General features: G+C 39.4%; 1 protein-coding gene across 3 annotated transcripts in view; it reads left to right on the top strand.

Annotated features, from left to right (window-relative positions):
- The window catches only part of LAMA3 (laminin subunit alpha 3), a 114,842-nt gene that overhangs the window by 79,690 nt on the left and 16,808 nt on the right, over positions 1–18,344 (top strand). For all 3 annotated transcript variants that reach the window (XM_048080046.2, XM_048080047.2, XM_066992863.1), the window contains exons 42-57: positions 758–867; positions 2,915–2,995; positions 4,430–4,536; positions 7,177–7,227; positions 8,549–8,700; positions 9,219–9,329; positions 9,432–9,543; positions 10,114–10,281; positions 11,410–11,606; positions 12,557–12,673; positions 13,232–13,386; positions 14,395–14,536; positions 15,133–15,232; positions 15,592–15,708; positions 15,792–15,971; positions 17,635–17,777. In XM_048080046.2, the coding sequence (XP_047936003.2) occupies positions 758–867; positions 2,915–2,995; positions 4,430–4,536; positions 7,177–7,227; positions 8,549–8,700; positions 9,219–9,329; positions 9,432–9,543; positions 10,114–10,281; positions 11,410–11,606; positions 12,557–12,673; positions 13,232–13,386; positions 14,395–14,536; positions 15,133–15,232; positions 15,592–15,708; positions 15,792–15,971; positions 17,635–17,777 (2,043 nt within the window). The remainder of the gene's footprint in view (positions 1–757; positions 868–2,914; positions 2,996–4,429; positions 4,537–7,176; positions 7,228–8,548; positions 8,701–9,218; positions 9,330–9,431; positions 9,544–10,113; positions 10,282–11,409; positions 11,607–12,556; positions 12,674–13,231; positions 13,387–14,394; positions 14,537–15,132; positions 15,233–15,591; positions 15,709–15,791; positions 15,972–17,634; positions 17,778–18,344) is intronic.

Consider the following 18,344-nt stretch of genomic DNA (forward strand, 5'->3'; position numbering starts at 1 on the left):
ACTTGCTTCTCCTCTCCCCATAACATATAAATGTGTGTGTGACAGTCAGGCAACACAGGAATAAGAATGTTGGGAATCATATTTTAGGAACAATTTTGTCATAGAAAAGTAGCTCAGTTCTATTGGCTTCAATTCTTCTTACAGCCTGTGCTTTTCATTATTTATTGAGTTATTCCAGGTAAATACAAATTAGATGTACACTAGGAAAAGTACATGAAATTCAGTTCTGATCTGAACTTACAAAGATAATTCATTTTGATAGTAATTTTGTGGGATTTTAAAAAATGCATTTGGGCTCAATTCATTGCCTGCTTTTAAATGGTATCCGACTTCTAATTAGCGTTAAGGTGAAAAATCTAAAGTCGCATTTAAACAGTGATTTTTTTCTTGGATGCCACTGAAATGTCATTACAGTGTATTAAGGCAATTTTCATTAACAAACTATGCATCTAATTGAATGTCTTTAAAAATGTATTTAGGACTGCTTATTTATCTGTTGCTTTTCCACAGTGGTGAGCAAAATGTACTTCCTACAATTAGAAAAAGATTACAATCAATCTATCATGATAGTGAAAGCAAAAGCAGTTCGGTTTGTAAAGAAAAAAACAACAAAAACAAAAAAACACACACAAATTAATTATGTGGAAGGGAAAGAACATATCCTCTGCGTAAATTGGCTATAATTATTTTTAAATAATAATAAAGCCTTGTTGAGTGGGAAAGCACTGTTAACTGTCTTGTTTGTTTCCTTTTTAAGAACTGTCAGTATAATACTGCTGGGGAAAAATGTGAACGCTGTAAAGATGGTTATTTTGGAGATGCCACTCAGGGTTCCTGTCGGATATGTCCTTGCCCTTATACAAACAGGTAATGTAAAATGTCATGAGAAGCCAAATGGAGGGGAAAGGAGAGAAAACAAAACAAAACCAAACATTGCCTTTTTAAATAAGCTGAAAATTCCAATTCTGACTCAGTTGCTGAAACACAAGGGCATGCTGCTGATCACCTGGGGGATCCCCAGGCACTTGTAATGTGACTATTTACCAAACCTCCAGTAACATCTTCATAGTGAATACTATAGAATGGAAGTCTTTTCCCTTAATGAGTATATCCAGAAGCATATTTTTTTTAGTGAAATGCAAAAAGTAAGTTATCTTTAATCTCACATTTAAGACCATATAGCTAGGAGATAAGTGACAATGATGAAAGAAGCCTTTTCGATGAATTCAGAAAATATAGTAAGATAAAAAAAAATAACTTAAAAAAAAAATAAAGCTCATAGGCACTTGTCTAAATTTCTGAAAGGTTAAAGTGGCTGTTCAGGTGGAAGCTCTGAAGTACAAACATACTGAGCTTGAAAAAATAAATCTCCTTGGATACAATAAAATCATAGGACAGCTTGGGTTGGAAGGGACCTTAAAGATCACCTGGTTCCAACTCCCGTGCCATAGGCAGGGACACCTCCCACTTCGTCAGGTTGCCAAGGGACTCATCCAACCTGGCCTTGAACACCTCCAGGGATGGGGCATCCACAGCTTCTCTAGGCAACCTGTTCCAGCGCCTCACCACCCTCAGAGTGAAGAATTTCTTCCTAATGCCTAATCTAAATCTACCCTTTTTTAGTTTAAAACCGTTACTCCTTGTCCTATCATTATCTGCCCAAGCAAAAGTCACTCCTTTTTTTTTATAAGCCCTCAATAAGGTTGCCAGACTCTTAAAACTGGGCAGCAAATTGTGTTTAAAATACATGGTATGTTGAGCCACGTTGTTTGTCATCACTAGTAGGTTCTCAAATGTGAAATGTGTTAAACAAAAGCAAGCATTTTTTAAAAAATCCTAAGCAATAAATTGCTATAGGCACCACATAGAATTTGCCAGGTGCATTAGCAAACACCAGGTAGCCTTAAGTAAGTACTAGAGGCAATAGACAGGTTTTTCATTTATCAGAGAACTCTCCAATACATCTGTTTTTGACAGCACTGACTTCTTCTGCAGGTGCTTGCCTGAGGCTGACTGAACATATTTTTACTCATCTTTTGCTTTAAGAGTGCTGAAATATCTAAAGAGACCATGATAACTGCAGTAGTTTAATAGCTGCACATTGGTGGTAAATACCATTCATTATGTAGGAAGTGCAACCCACCTGGCATTACTGGAGTTAGCAATTTCAACCTAGTTAAAATATATGTAATCTTAGTGTTGACATCTGTATTTTAATACACAGACTTGCTTTATCCAACTGTTCATAGATTAAAAAATGGAAATAGCAAACATGGCCTATCCACTCTTCACCTGCCCTCTCCTTACCAAACACTGGCCAAGTAATGGGTTTCCTCCCCAGAGAAATTTGAATCTAGTCAAGTTTTCTAGAAACGTCAGATAAAAATGTGTGTTCTGTTAATCAGATATTCTCTAGAACTCCCCAAATTGGTGTGCAACTCTATTCTGCTTAGGTTAAGAAAAGAAAAACGATATTAGCTACGTAAAAATAATTTCTAATGTTTCCATCTATTTAAAAATAATAGTAAATAAAAATAAAAATCTATCCAAACAGGAAGAAGCTTTGTTTAGCACAGGCTATTGGATCTTGCCTGGTAAAGATAAAATAGCTGCGTGGTGTTGTTTTATTTTACATCACTGCTAAGGTTTTCCTTAGGCATTCCTTCGGGTAGTGAACTATAATACTCTAGGGAGTAATTCTATAGTCTAAGGTTAGAATTTAGAGGAAAAAATATGAAAGAATGTAAAGAATTAGTCGCAGCACTTGTTTATTGGCAATTAAATTAGCTGAGAATTTAATTGGTGGTATAAAACTTTTAAGTCAGAAAGTCATTTAAGTGAGTTTAGCTTCTGGAGTGTAAAAATTTGTATTTGTATTATGTATTCACAAAAATATTGTGATTTCTTCTCAAAGATTTGCAACTGGCTGCGTGGCAAATGGTGAGGAAATTCAGTGTCTCTGCAAAGAAGGCTATACTGGAGTTCGCTGTGAACGGTAAGTGACTTGATACTGAAGACCAAGGTCTTTAAGAGGCACCATAGAAGGAGGTATGTCTGCATTATATAGTAAGTCAATGTATGAATATTAATAATATGCAAACGCTTAAGGAGTATCTATTTCTATGAACAGCTGCTATAGTGTGGTGCTACGGTATAATGCCAGATATAAACCCAACACTCCCTGAAGAAACGTAAACCATTTTCCACAGCCTGTTCAGTGAATACTCAGTTTTACCAAAGGGAGAAGTGTCAGCCTCTTTGCAGAAGTGCCCTGTGTGTTGTCTTATATTTCACTTTCTGATAATAAAAGCTACTACTCACTTTGTCCCTGTTCCAATTGAAAACACTTTACCATTTCTTCCAATGTACTCGATGGTGCTTTGGTGCTCTTAATTAGTTTCTAGTAGCAACCATGTAACATTTAACACCATACCCTTCATTCCAGTTCATTCTGATGTGCTCCACAGGTGGAGTTTACAAACACAATACTGAAGCCATCTCTTTTGCTGGAACAACATTGCAACAGTTTGGCAGAATGAAAGAGTTACAGCAAAGTAATTTAAGGCAGGAAGAGGAAACAATTTCGTGGAGGTTCAAATCCAGGAGGAATTTAAGCATAATGGAGAGCAGTTGTCTGATTTGTAAACTTGAGGCAAATGAGTCACGACGTCTCTCCTGAAGACTGTACCTCCAGTAGTAGCACATTCTCTTGTACTTCACAACTGTTACCTTTGACATCTAAGCTGTAGGTTAAAGATAGATTTTTCTCTTTCAGGTCTAGCCATACCTCAGCTCCTCCTCATGGTCTCTAGATTACACATTATTACCCCGATAGATCTTACAGCAGAATGACTTTTATGATTGTTAATCAGCCAGTCCAGATAATGTATTTTACCTATAAAATAGTCAGGGAGCACTCATGCAGAACTATTTTGCTGACAGATGGCAAGAGGAAATATCACCCAGAGAAGGGTGGTAACGTTCAGTGCCACTGCTGTTTGAAAACTCAGTGTGTGCTTGCAGTATGATCCTAGTTAATATGTGAGTTCTGGTGGAATCACAGACCAAAATGATGTGGTTGTCTTGGTTAAGTCTTGTAAAATTCTCTGTTTATGCATGTATTTGTGTGCATTGTATTTTTACACATTAACTGAATAATTCTTGTATGAGCATTGTGGGAGTTCTTCTATTTTTAGAAAAATTTCTGCAGCACTGGGAAAGATATTTTTAACATAGTGCAGAGCATACTGTAAACCAAAAATACACCCATTTTGGCTAAGTCAAAACATGAAATCAAAAGTTCCTGAAGGTTTTATTCAGGAGTAGAACTGAGTGGGTTTTTTTGTTTTGTTTTGTCAAGTGAAAGTATGTTTGACAAAAGTGGGTTCAAATATTTAATGAAAAAAAATATGTGTATCTCTTTATCTAGTTGTGCTCCAGGATATTTTGGAAATCCACAAAAATACGGAGGCTACTGTCAGAAATGTAGTTGTAATAATAATGGACAGCTGGCTAGCTGTGACCGCCTGACTGGAGGTATGTAAGAGCCTACGGATGTGGAGTGTTTTCTCTCTGGGAAGAAGAGAGGGAACGTACTTATCTAAGTTGAACCAAAGAAGACATCTAGAGCAAAAGAAGGGCTTTCCTGAGTCATCGAGTTGATCCTTTTGAGACATTTTTTTGAAGTATTTCCCTTCATAAGTAGTATTTATTTTATGTTGTTTTTCAGTTTCACAGGCATGTATTTAGATGCATTATGATTCCTCTTCTGACATGTTTAAGTCGGATCTTGCAACTCTGTGTTATAGACTTACGAAACAGATCTTACAGAGCATTCATAATATGTCTTTTTTAAATGTATCTGGGACAGATTAGCGACATCTTCAGCGTCTGCATCAGGCACTGCCATCTTAGGCATCCCAGTTAACTGTCTGCAGTGGTACTGACTCAGAAGGCTGTTTTATAAATCCTGCTATACACCTATATGCAATTTGGGGCATCCTTGATTTTCCCAGTATCAATCGCATATACTCCACCATTACTAAACTCTTACAGTAATGTTATGCCATAGCTATACATTCACTTTATCAATTACCATTCTGAAGTAAAGGGTCTGATCCTACATTGCTTAAAGGGTCTGATCCTACATTGCTTAGACTGGCTTTACCTTGATTCACCTGAGTCTCTTGAGATGAAATATTCATTTCTATTCAGAAACATGTAGGCCACTGCACTTGAAAAGGACCTTGATTCTTCTATGTTTTCATTCCCCAGTAAAATTATACTTTTCTTTCCCTGTAGGCATCTTTTCCTTCTGACACGGTAGTGAAGTGTCAAACTAGTAACTTCTAATACTTCCATACTATTAATTTCTCTGCACTGCTGTTCATACTGCATTCAAATGACTGCAAGGATCACCTTCTCTTTGGTCGCAGAAATTAGAAAAACAGCAAGTGATGTGAACTGCTGTTGGCACCTGGTGCATTTTTTCAATAAGCAGTTCTCATTTTGTATTTCATCATTGAAGTAATACATCTTTATTATTTTTATACTTAACGTGGAACAGATCCAAGCAGTGTTTGATGTTTTATCACTCTTTTCTTTTTGAAGCAAGAGTTTGCTAGGACAAACTAATCCGTAGGGCAAAATTCAACAAGCCAGTTTGTTTTCAGTTTGTCTTCAGCTAGATATTCTGATCAGCCGTCTCTTTGTCCACATTAGCAATAAAACCCTCTGTGATCGTCAGCACAGCATGTTCTAGCAGGTTTCTATGTGCATGATGTTCGGCACTTGGCCAGATTTACTCATTTCATCATTTCTTGGCTGATGTTGTTTGTGCAAAAGCTGTAATAATAGTTTTATTTAATAGGTACTTCATGGCAACAGCTGAAATGTGTCTGGTGTTAGCTTGAGTTACACAACAGCAGAACTGCACGTTTATTTGCATTCAGAATAATTTCCTTCATTCTCTTACAAATATATTCTTTGTGACTTGTCTTCTTTTTGGCATCAGTGCTCACCACCAATCTTGTTTAACTTTCTGATGACTTAATGTGTAAGTGCCAAAGGAAATGGCACAGCTGGGCATTTTGTTCCAGGCTGTTTCATGCCGCTGTTAAATTTCAGGTCCAATTTTATCACTGCAGCCTCTCATAGTTGCAAGCTGTTGTTTACTCTGGGCAGCAGCAGCCTATGCTGAGTGCGTCCTTTTGATTCAGTGTAGATGATGTCCACAACCCTTCTCATTTTCAACAGGAGCTGGCAGCACTGGGAGTTTTGCAGTAGCCAATAGGACCAGATCTGTAAAAGGGATATGGACACCAAGACAGGGAGATTCCTGTCCTGTATAAAGACATTTTTAGGAGCCAGTTCCAATCCTGCCTCCTAGAAATTAGGATCTGGGGTTGAAATCCTACCTACATCTGGAAAGTGTCAAGCTTCTTGTAATGGGGTTTGTAAAACAAACAAACAAACAAATTAAACAGTGCACTGGACTGGCAGTTGCTTGTGCTAGCTTGTTGTAAAGTCTGAGGGCAATGTTTGTTGTACATCACCTGTAACTACGGCCCAGGCACCGTGCCTTGGGTGATACACAGTGCCTCCTTCCATGCATACAACCTGGGTTTCTCTAAAGCCTGATTAATCCCTTAATCAAACAAGCTGGAACAGGTGTAAAGGAAGGTCATAAATGTCTCTCAGTACCTAGTGGGTAAGACATCCTTGTGTGAATTAGAATCTGTGGTTTGAACGTGGATGCTAAAGTAGATAGGTGTTTTAAACCTATGTCCTGGGTAAAATGGTTTAACTAGAAGGCAACATAGTCTTGGCTCCAATCACAGTGTTGTTATTCGAGGCAAATTCTAGGAATACATTAATCACACTTTGAGGTATCAGAGCCTCCTGCTGCTACACAAGTAGCATATATTTGGGGTTACAGTTAATTTCTTTTGATGGATGAAAAAAGCGTTCATCTCATCAAGGTATAGGTGAGAGCTGATTTTTTTTTAGCATATTCAAGCCTCCCAGATGTTCTCATTCATTCACAGTGGACATGGATTTATGAAAGGACAGTACAATGTTTTAATGGCTGCCAGCCAAGAAAAGTGAAGGTAAAAATGCAGTAGTAGCATTTCCATGAGAAATCTTTGGTTACTGATGATTGTCTTCTGATTTCAGAATGTTTTAACAATGAACCAAAAGATGTGGATCCCCATGAAGATTGTGACTGTAAGTAACTGTGATGTTTTTACCCTGTTGGGCAGCTGAATTCCACCACGGTCGCTCTCTCACTCTCCCTCCCCAAAGGAAAAGGGGGGTGAAATACGATGGAAAGGTCTTAAGGGTTGAGATAAGAACAGGGAGATCACTCACAAATTAGCGTCATGGACAAAACAGACTCAGCACAGGGAGATTAATATAATTTATTGCTTACGACTAGCAGACTAGAACAGTGAGAAACTAAAAGCAAACTAAAAACACCTTCCCCCCCCTCCCCCTCTATCCTCTTTTACCACCTCCCTGCAAGAGGTGCAAGGGAACAGGGAAAAGGGCCTGCAGTCAGTCAGTAAAGCTTCATCTCCACCGCTCCAGTCACTCTGCTCCTGCTCCAGCATGGGGGTCCCTCCCATGGGATGCCATCCTTTCTGAACTGCTCCTGCGTGGGCTCCTCTCCACGGGCTGCAGCTCCGGCCCGGGGCCTGCTCCTGCGGGGGCTCTCCATGGGCCGCAGCCTCCTCCAGGCCACATCCACCTGCTCCACCGGGGGCTCCTCCACGGGCTGCAGCGTGGAGATCTGCTCCGTGTGGGACCCATGGGCTGCAGGGGGACAGCCTGCTCCACCAGGGGCCTCTCCACAGGCCGCAGGGGAACTGGTGCTGTGTGCCTGGAGCACCTCCTGCCCTCCTGCTGCAGTGACCTGGGGGTCTGCAGGGCTGGTTCTCACTCCTTTCTCCCAGCTGCTATTGCACAGCAGTTTTTTCCCTTTTTTAAATCCGAGAGGCCCAACCAGCATCTCTCACTGGCTTGTCTCTGGCCAGCAGCAGGTCCCTTTTGGAGCCGTCTGGAGCTGTCTCTGATCTGACACGGGGCATCTGCTGGGCTCTGCTCACAGAGGCCACCCCTGCAGCCCTACTCTGCTACCAAGCCCTTGCCACATGAATTGAATACAGTAGCAAAACAGAACTAAACTTAGATTGCTGCCTGCAGGCTTTGGCTATATACAGGTAGCTCATTTAAGAGCAATGGAGTTTAAAAGGAATAGTGGTGTCCTGTAATGAATCTCTTAAAAGCAAAGAATCAACCAAACACTTGGCAAAAATGATAGGAGGTCAACTAGCCAGATGCAGATGGAGCATTCTCCTTCTTTCTGGGTTTGATCACTTTTCTTAATACTGTGGGTTTTGTTGTTGTCTTTGTTCTTTATGGAAGCACCAGGTGACAAGCATCAAAGAGTTTCCATTGCATCTCATTTATTAACGTGCTCAGTGAAATGTTCTCTTCACTAATATCAATAATATGTATTGTTTCCCTTTGCTCATTGTCCCTTTAGCTTGCGATAGCTGTGTAATTACATTGCTGAAGGATTTGAGCACAATAGGTGATGAACTTCAGCTGATTAAGTCTCAGCTGCAGAATGTCCGTGCGGATACCAACACGCTGGAGCAAATGAGACGTTTGGAAATACGCATTAAAGACTTAAAGGTACTGTAAAGTAAACAGAAAAGTTGATCTCAGATTAAGCAGATAAGAGCTGAACCTAGGAATTTATGCAATCTTTTTATCAATTTGTGAGGAAACATGCATGAACTATTAATGTCAAATACTGAATCCTAACAGCACTGAAATACTGAATCCACAGCACCTTTTGGAAGAAAGTTATTGGTTCCATGTAGTGCTCTGAAAGAGGATCAGTATCTCTGTTGTCTTTTTTTTTTTTTTTTCCTGAGGCTTGCTCACCATGAACAGCTCATCTTTGAGGTTAAAAATTTCAAATTAACAATACCAAAATTATTCTAAAGGAGTTTTCTTCAGTTGGAATAGCAGTTGCTGTGCTCACAGAAACAAAAGCCCAGCTTTTGGGCAGCAATTGGCCAGCTTTCATATCAGTAAGGCTGCCTTTATTTACCTCCACAAAGATCTGGCACATTGAATCTTTACTCATTATCTCATGTGTCTGGGTGATTTATTGGATATATTTTTTTTGTTTGCTTTTTTTTCAGGTCTTATTGAACAATTACCGTTCTGTCGTTCGTAATCAGGGTTCAAAGGCAGATGAATTGGAGAAAGAATTCAGTAAGCTAAATCACGACATCAGTGCTCTCCAGGAAAAGGTGACTTACCAAATTAATTTAAAAGTACACATCTCTTGACCAAATATTATTTGTTTGCTGTATCTAGGTATTTTTAATCTAATTACTTTTTTCCCTCGCTAGGCTGAAGCGAACTATAAAGCAGCTGAGATGCTCTTTAATAATTTTGGCCAAACTCATCAGAAAGGAAAGGATTTGGTTTCAAGAATACAAATAGTTGTCAATAATATTCAAGGTAAAAATAGTTTCTAGCTCCATAATATGTTTTGTTTTATGAATCTGTTCAGTTTATTTGCAATATTCTTAATTAAGCATGAGGGATTTTTTTAGAAAGCAGCTTCATAAAATCATAGCTGTCTTAACTTCTGTGGAATTCATTCTTCCTATCATGAATCTAATACGTAATGCTAACTTAGGAGCGTACCTTGTCTTTAGAGTGAGTAGGTACAGAAAAGCTTTACCAGAGGGAAATTTAGAGCACTTAATTAACTATTCTGACTTCAGCCTGACTTCAAACTCAGTTGCTATCATAGGGATTTTTAAATTAGAAGCTTAAAATAATTGTTGTAAGTTTGGTCATTTGGGACAAATTTCATTCCTAATGTCATATTGCTAACTTTGGGCATGTGACGTGGGATATCTTTTAGCTTAATACAATCAGTGCTAAATGGATCTACTGCATTAAAGAATTCGGGAATAGGCATGCTTTTTCAGAAAAGAGACTAGACCTGTCATTTGAATCTTTTGCATATATTTAAGTGCATCCTCTGTTTGAATTTGACAATACTTTTTTTTTTTTTTTCAGTCCTTTTGGAACAAATAGCTGGTACAAATGCAGAAGGTAACAATTTGCCCTTGGGTGATGCTGCCAAAGAACTGGCTGAAGCTCAACAAATGATGACAGAGATGCGAAACCGCAACTTTAGCCAACTGCAAGCAGATGCAGTGAAGGAGAGAAAGGAAGCTCAGCTGCGTAAGAGCTTGTTCTCTCAGCTTCTTACTTTCTAGAAAGACTGATCTTAAATCTGTAGCATTATTGATAGTTTGGGATGAAGAGTAGGATTTTGCAGTGTATCGCTGGGATTTGTAGCAGCTGTTAGTCAAAATCAGAGTGGTAGTTCTGGAAGGGATTTAAAGGCGTTTTTACTTTGTTACAAAGAAATTCAGTTGAGCTGGGGCAAAGCCTTCTTTAATAGTCAAGTGAATCTCAGTAAAATAAAGATGTAGCCAATCATGCATACTTAGTGCTTCTATTTATTATAATACATAGGCTACAATATGTGCAGCTATTTTAGAGAAATTACACTCATAATTTAATAACAGATTTTAAGAATCTGTTGGTGTAGCACATGGGTCAGACCATATGGGAATAGTGCTAGTTTTCTGTTGTCTGTTCTTTTATGTACTAGGTGCACTCCATTTTATGTTTTCTTTGTATTTGGTTGACACGTTCATAAACCTTGTGTTAATGACTGCAAGGATAGCAAGGTCACAAGTTTATCTCCTTAACAATATAGTTGAGAATCATGAAAGACCATATGAGTGATACTAATTTCCCCTAACTCTGGACTTTGATACCTTCCTTTCAGTAACTCTTCAGTATCCTATCGTGTAGGCAGTGAAATGGACATTCATAAAAGTGTGATACATTTCACCTTTTTTATGTTACTACCTTCTGTGAAATGAAATGTGTCTGTAGCTCTCTGCTGATTATAGAGGAAGATTTGATGACTAGCTTAGGTGTAGATATCTGCATTGCAGATGAAACTGGTGATGAAATCATGTTAGCTTCATATTGAAAAATAAAACAATTCAGTCTTTGCAGAAGATCATCTTCATCCTTATTTAATTTAGAAATAGTCGAGTACATCTTTATCTGTGCTCTGTGTCTGCAGCAATAAATTTGTGAGCAGATTTGATCCAATGAGGTGCTGAATAGCATCTTTGCTATCGTAACAATGGGTCCAGTGCTGCAAAGGATGCTTAGTAATTCATACAACCACAGTTTTGTAATCCTAAATGTCAGGACATTTTGAAGGAGGTTTGTTCCTGTTGCTGCCTTCTTTGAACAACACTTTTCTTTCTGGTCTTGATAATGCAGTACTGGAGCGTGTCAAGAATGAACTACAAAAGTACCACCAAGAAAATCATGGGCTTGTTAAAATTGTGAGGGATTCACTGAATGAATTTGAATCCAAACTCACTGACCTTCGTGAAGCTCTGAATGAGGCAACAGCCCAAACCAAACAAGCTGAAAACTTGAACAGTGAAAATGGAGTTCTATTGGAAGATATTAAGGTAATATTGGGGTTCGGGAGAAGAAAGTTAAATCTCAGGAGATAAGAAGTGCTTTTGCTTGCTGCTTTTGACCTTGCAAAACCAAGTAGCACTGATAACTAAGTCTCTTAGACTTTCTTCAAGTTCTCTTTCCATCTTATGATGTATGTATGTAGGGTCTGGTATAAATGTAGTCTACTCCCACTTGTGACCTTTTCATGTGACAAGAACAGAGTGAAAAGGACATATCTCTGATGAGAAGGCAGGAAGAATCTCCACATGGCCGTTTTCTTTAGCTGCCACTAGTCTTTTTGTTACCTATTCTAGATCAAATCCCTGATTCTGATACTTCCCATAGTAAGTTCCTTAAAGTAATTTGCTCTAACAACCATGAAAGATCAGAAATAACATGTGCAATACTGTTAAATTATTTGGGATTATGTCTAAAGAACTGCTTCTGAGGTCTGATGAAAAAGGTGACAAGAAACAGCTGTTGTCCCTGAACTAGGCTGGATTTTTCAAGCCCCCTTTCTAGTGATATCTACAGAAGAAGGGATGTTGTAAAGCTTTTATTTCTGCCTTTGGGAGAACAGAAAAGATCAGAGTAGTCATATGGGAGCTGTTTTCAAAGTTTCCAAGTTTGTGAGAAGAAACCCTTAGATGGTCTGTCCCGTCAGGTCATCTAATTGACCCGTAGTACTTTCATTTTGTCTGAGCACTAAGAACTGAACTACTGTAGCCTCCTACTCAGCTGTCTTGATGAGCTGTGCTATACTAGTGCAAACTGCTGAGTTTTCTTACTGTTCTAATCAGTAGGATAGCATTTAGATCGTAAACACTACAGGCACCTAATTAACACAGCAATGGTACCTTTGGTAATTCCTACTGCACTTTAGATTAGGTAAATATGATTCTTCTTGCTTCTTATTTTTAAACCAATCACACATTACTCATCTTTTATTTTTCCTCAGAAACGGATTGAGGAGACAAATGAACAACAGAACAGTGTCTTGGATATTTTGAGCTCTGCCCGGTCTTCCCTGACTCAAGCTAACAGTATGCTGGGATTATTGCAGAAAAGCAAAGAGGTATAGTTAACCTGTTTAGGTTACGATTTAAAAAAAATGATACTTTGCTGTCATTGTTGTGGTAGCATAGCTCAGTGGCTAGGATGTGAGGCTTAGCTGAGCTTCACAAAAAAGGAAGGATCTCAGCCCATTGTGGGTCCAAGAGGAGCCTGCCTGGACAAGTTTCTGGAAAAGCACCTCGTTGAGGGTTGTTACATATCTGAGGAACTCTCAGCTGCAGGTATCTGAAGCTTGGGACAATATCTGTGAGAAATACTGTAAGTGACTGTGCTACTCTTGTATTTCTTTCTAGGCAATTGCTTTTCTCCCCTGTCAGAGAAAGAATAGTTGGCTAGAGACACTTTTGTTCGGACTTAGTATGGCAGTTTTTGTGCTTCTGTACCCGTTATGTAAAAACAGAGTGTAACGGCTAACAATTGTTTCCAACAAACTCCAAAGTTGGAAAGGGTTATTTTTCCCCTTGGTTTCCTCAGGTGTGAGGTATATGTAACACTAAATATGACAAGGACAAAATCAAACGTATGAATACAGATAAAATTTTTCTCTGTGAACCCGTAGGAGTATGAAACCCTGGCTGCTCAGCTTGATGGAGCAAGGAAGGATATGAATGAAAAGCTGACAAATCACTCCTTATCAGCAAGCAAAGAACCTTTGGTGGTGAGAGCTGAGGAACATGCCAAATCTTTGCAAGACTTGGCAAAACAACTGGAAGAGTACGTTGCTGTTTCTGTAAATGAGCACTTTTTGTACATAATGTCCATAGTTGCAAAGATCTGTCTGTCCTCTTACTTCTATGACCATTTGTAAAGTTAGGAAAAAAAAGTCACTTTGTCTTTTTCTGCTTCTTCATGATGTATAGATGTTGTCTTCTCTTTTTTTTCCCCCAAGCCAGGTCTTCCTGTATTTTTCCTGATTTTTTTTTTTCTCCAGCACTGGGATCACCCAGTATTATATTACTGTACTTGCATTTTGTTAACTTTTTATTATCAAGAAAGAGAGTCCTCATGTAGAGAGCAGGTAGATGTTTAGAATATATTTTTGTAGTGTTTTTTCCAGTATTCATACTCAGTGATACCTTTTGATGTCAAAGTTAAATTCCAAAATACTTAATGCGGCTGGAAACTTCTTGGTAAAAAACATTTTCATTAATTTTCTATTAATTTTCAGTGTATCATTTTCAGTTAAGAAGACAGTGTTGTCACAAATAGAAGGCAGCTAATATTGGGCAGTTGCATAGCTCACAGGGCATGGTTATAAGAGATTTTGTCTATTTCTGATTCCAGAGCTACTGCACCAGTTCTTGGGCAAAAGCAGAAGTGGTCCTGTATTTGCTCCATCATGTATGCCATCTACCACTTCTGCAGAACACTGGAGCAGGCAGAGGTTATCTGGAACTGCAGTTCTCTGAATTCCTCTGAACTAAACTATATTTGGGGGGCTGTGGTGGAGGTGGATTATTGGCCTTATGCCTTGGGGAATTCTTGCTATCTGAATCAGTTAACTGTGGACCTCCAAGCAGTCTTTGTATTTTTCCTGGTACCTGAACTCATCCCAACTTCTGAAGAATATTTCGTATTGATCATCCTCTATTTTGAAATCTAAGTAAAAAAAAATTCTATATAGGCATTAATTAGAAAAAAAGGAGTTCAGGTCTATTCAGAATGCTTCTAATAGTCCACGGTCTTTGCAGAATGCTGCATTTTTCACCCTGTTTCCTACAGAATAAAGAACAATGCCAGGAAGGATGAGTTGGTAGGCTGTGCTGTGGAAGCTTCTACTGCCTATGACAATATTATTAATGCCATCAAAGCAGCAGAAGAAGCAGCCAATAAAGCTGGGACTGCAGCTGACTCAGCTTTGTCAGTAAGTACCCATACGCAGCCAAATAATGGTACAGCTAGGTATATATGTTTTTACTATCAGAGAGGCACCGGAATCAAAAAGCTCTGTGTCTTGGCATGTGGTATTTGTCTGTGGCCTTTGTATGAGGAAGCTGCTATTCTTCTTGTTTGTGTGTTAGTCTTGTTTCAGCACTAAACAGGCTGGTTACTGCCTTTCTGATGAGGCTGTCCATCTGAATGCTTCTTGTTCATTTCAGTGCAAAATAAAGAGGTATGCATGAGGCAAACTCAGTAATCACCGGGGGTGATTTCAGCTATTCTCTTTTTACTTTCTACTAGTAATGCCCATGAGCTCTTCAGCAGAGCAGCATCTAACAGCTATGTGCTAGTAATTTCTGCCTAATGTCCGAAAATGTATCAAAAGTTTGCTAAAGGCCAAGACTGCATCACACTTTAATCTTAATAATTGTTGTTTAAGTGTTGCTTTTTGCATGAAATCTTGCCCTAGCTGATTTTTAAACTGGATTGGGCTATCCCTTTTACTCTTTGAATTTTAGTATTAAAACAATCTTAAAGTAATATTGAAGCAATCTTACAATACCATGCTTCTATTACCAGACTGTGAAGAGAGAAGACCTGTCAGGAAAAGCTGCAAAGTTAAAAGCTGAGAGCAGTACACTGTTGAATCAAGCACAGGAGACTGAAGGGAAATTAAAAGGTACTGAGAAAGAAAGTGATTGTAGAAGCTTTCATTGAACCACAAATCTTCACAGTTCAGCAAAGCTCTTTAGCACATATTTAGTAGGGAGAGGTTAGTTCCATTACCATGGGACATCTTGTGATGGTTATTTTCAATAGGAAAAAGGTGAGAATGGATTTTTTGCCTCTGCTGTGTAATACACCTTTGCTGTACACCTGTCCAACAAATCTTTATCCTTGCACTTGTTTTACAGTGCATTCAAACCTCATCAGTAACGTAAGCAGTGTAACAGTGCAGACTAGTGCTGCCACACCACCCATCCAACAGATCGGTGGTATTTCTGTATAAATTCATAGAGGATATTCACTGTTTTGCAGCTATTGGTCCAACCCTTGAAGACATGAAGCAAAGACTTGGTGTTGCTGACGGAAAGAAGAATACACTACAAATTGATCTCATCGCTCTTCAGAATGATCTCAATGGGATAAACAGAGGTCAGTTACTTGCTCATCACTTCTGTTTTGCTTCTTTCACCTGTTACTGTAAGAATCTGCACATGCATTTGTGTGTGTTTCAGATGACATCGGCAACATCATCACTAGTGCAAAGGACATGGTAAAAAGTGCCAAGGATGTCACAACTAATGTATTGAGTGAACTGCTCCCAATTAAAACAGATGTGGAAAAAATCAAGACTACCTATGGAAGCACACAGAGCGCTGGCTTCAATAAAGCTCTGACAGAGGCAAACAATTCAGGTAAGTGTTCTGTTTTCTATTGCAGGTGCTTGCTCTTCAGTACCTGCCAATTCACTGGTAGGTGAATATGGTCATTTTGCAGAAGGAATTTTATTCATCTAGAAGCTAGGCATCTAGCCTAAGCTAGTATTCTGAGCTCTTTTTATTGCCAGTTGAAAGGGACAGGAACTGCAGAAAGTGATTCAGGCTATCCTGTGGTATGTGCTAAAAAATACCATGACTGATGAAAGAAGACTCGAAGGACAGTAATTACCGGTGTGCCCCAGTGGTCAATACTGGTTCCGATGCTGTTTAACATCTTCATTAATGATCTAGATGATGGGATAGAATGTGCCCTCAGCAATTTTGCTGACGACACAAAACTGGGCAGAGTGGCTGTTATGCCAGAAGGATTGTCCTGCCATCTAGAGGGATGACAAGAGTCTGGAGAAATGGGCTGACAGGAACTTCATGAAGTTTGATAAGGGGAAGTGCAAAGTCCTGCACCGGGGGAGGATCAACCCCAAACACCAGGACATGCTGGGGGCCACCTAGCTGGAATGTAGCTCTGCAGAAAAGGACCTGGGGTCCTGGTGGATGCCAAGTTGAGCATGAGCCAGCAGCATGCCTGTGCAGCAAAGAAGGCTAGTGGGCTAGTGGTAACCTGGGCTGCATTAGGCAGAGCATTGCCAGCAGGAGGTAGGTGATCCTTCCCCTCTGCTCAGCCCTGGTGAGGCCACCCCTGGAGTGCTGGGTCCTGTTCTGGGCTCCTTGTTACAAGAGAGACCTGGAAATACTGGGGAGAGTCCAGTGAAGGGCCATGAAAATGATAATGGGTTTGGAGCATATCTCCTATGCGGAAGGGCTGAAAGCTGGGACTGTTCAGTCTGGAGAACAGAAAGCGGGGGGGGAGTGTCATCAATATCTATAAATACCTGTAGGGAGGGTGCCAAGAAGATGGAGCCAAGCTCTTTTCAGTGGTGCTTGGTGCCCAGTGCTAGGAGAAGAGGCAATGGGCACAAACTGAAATACAGGAGGTTCAGTCTGAACATCAGTAAACACTTCTTTACTCTGCTTTTTAACATAAGTTGGGACTCTCATAGTATCTTCTTTACTCTTGAAATAAACCTACTCAAACACTGCAAGGCTCACTATTGAATTCTGAGGACTATGAACACTGACGCAAGAAAGTAAGATACACCTCAGCAGGTCAAGCCATCAGTCTGTCTACTCCAGTATTCACTCTCTAACAGTGGCAGCAGGAGATGCTATTCAGGGAACACACATAAGCCTGACCCTTTTCTTCTGTGTGTTATTCTTTTCCTCCCCTAGCATCCACAGTCACTGGATAATAAGGCTAGAGGGCACATCCTTGTCTGTTCTATTTAGTGTTTTTTTTTTTTTTTGGTGTTGGCATTTGTTTGGTTTGGTTAGATTTTTTTATTTTTGTTTTTTGGTAGACCTGAATTTATGTAATATGTAATATTATAATTAATACAATTAATATTATAATAATATGTAATAATATATAAACTGCTGGCTTCCGTTCCCTCATATAGTGGACTAATGAAAACAGTTCTGTCATCACACTACTGCTTTTTCGATAATGGTGTAGTCATATCTCATATATCTGCATGTTTTTCTCCCCCATTCTACCTTCAATAATGTTTTTTTTTCGTTACAGTTAAAAAATTGACAAACCAGCTTCCAGATCTGTTCAGCAAGATTGAGAGCATCAACCAACAGCTAATGCCAATAAGCAACATCTCTGAGAACGTCAACCGCATAAGAGAACTGATTCAGCAGGCAAGAGATGCTGCAAATAAGGTCTGTCCTGAACAATCATACTTGACTGTAGTGATTTGGATACACAGCAGTGTTTCTGTTCCTCTCTCTTTATAAATAATCGTGTTAAAATATGAAAGACCAGATATAAATGTAATTCAAAAGCACCACCCAGCACTTAAAGTAACTGTGATTATGGGAAGCATAATTCATACATAAGAACGGGTGGATACAGTAGCATCCAGCTCCATCCTTCTCCTGTAGTGCTTTTTTTCCAGGTCACCTTTCAAATCTTATTTGTTCAATAGCCTTTACACTTCCAAGTAACATTGTGGTGACTTTGGCGGCAGAGGCAGAGTCAGTTCTGCAGCTTAGAGGCAGGGATCTCCACTCAGTGGAACACTGGCACTTCCAAAAAAAAGAAGTTGTGCAGCCCCGGGCTTTTGTGTCTCCATCAGCTGCTAACATCTTATTAGAATGCTCTTTCTCCATTTAAGCAACTGCTGTAGTTGTACTAGTAGTATCAAGGGGATAATATGGTCTCAGTTGGCAGTAGATGCATCCCTGAGGTGATCCCAACTAGCATACAGTCCTTACAATGAATAAGAA

Source organism: Anser cygnoides, chromosome 2, assembly GCF_040182565.1.
Source record: "Anser cygnoides isolate HZ-2024a breed goose chromosome 2, Taihu_goose_T2T_genome, whole genome shotgun sequence".
In the NCBI taxonomy this organism is placed as follows: domain Eukaryota; kingdom Metazoa; phylum Chordata; class Aves; order Anseriformes; family Anatidae; genus Anser; species Anser cygnoides.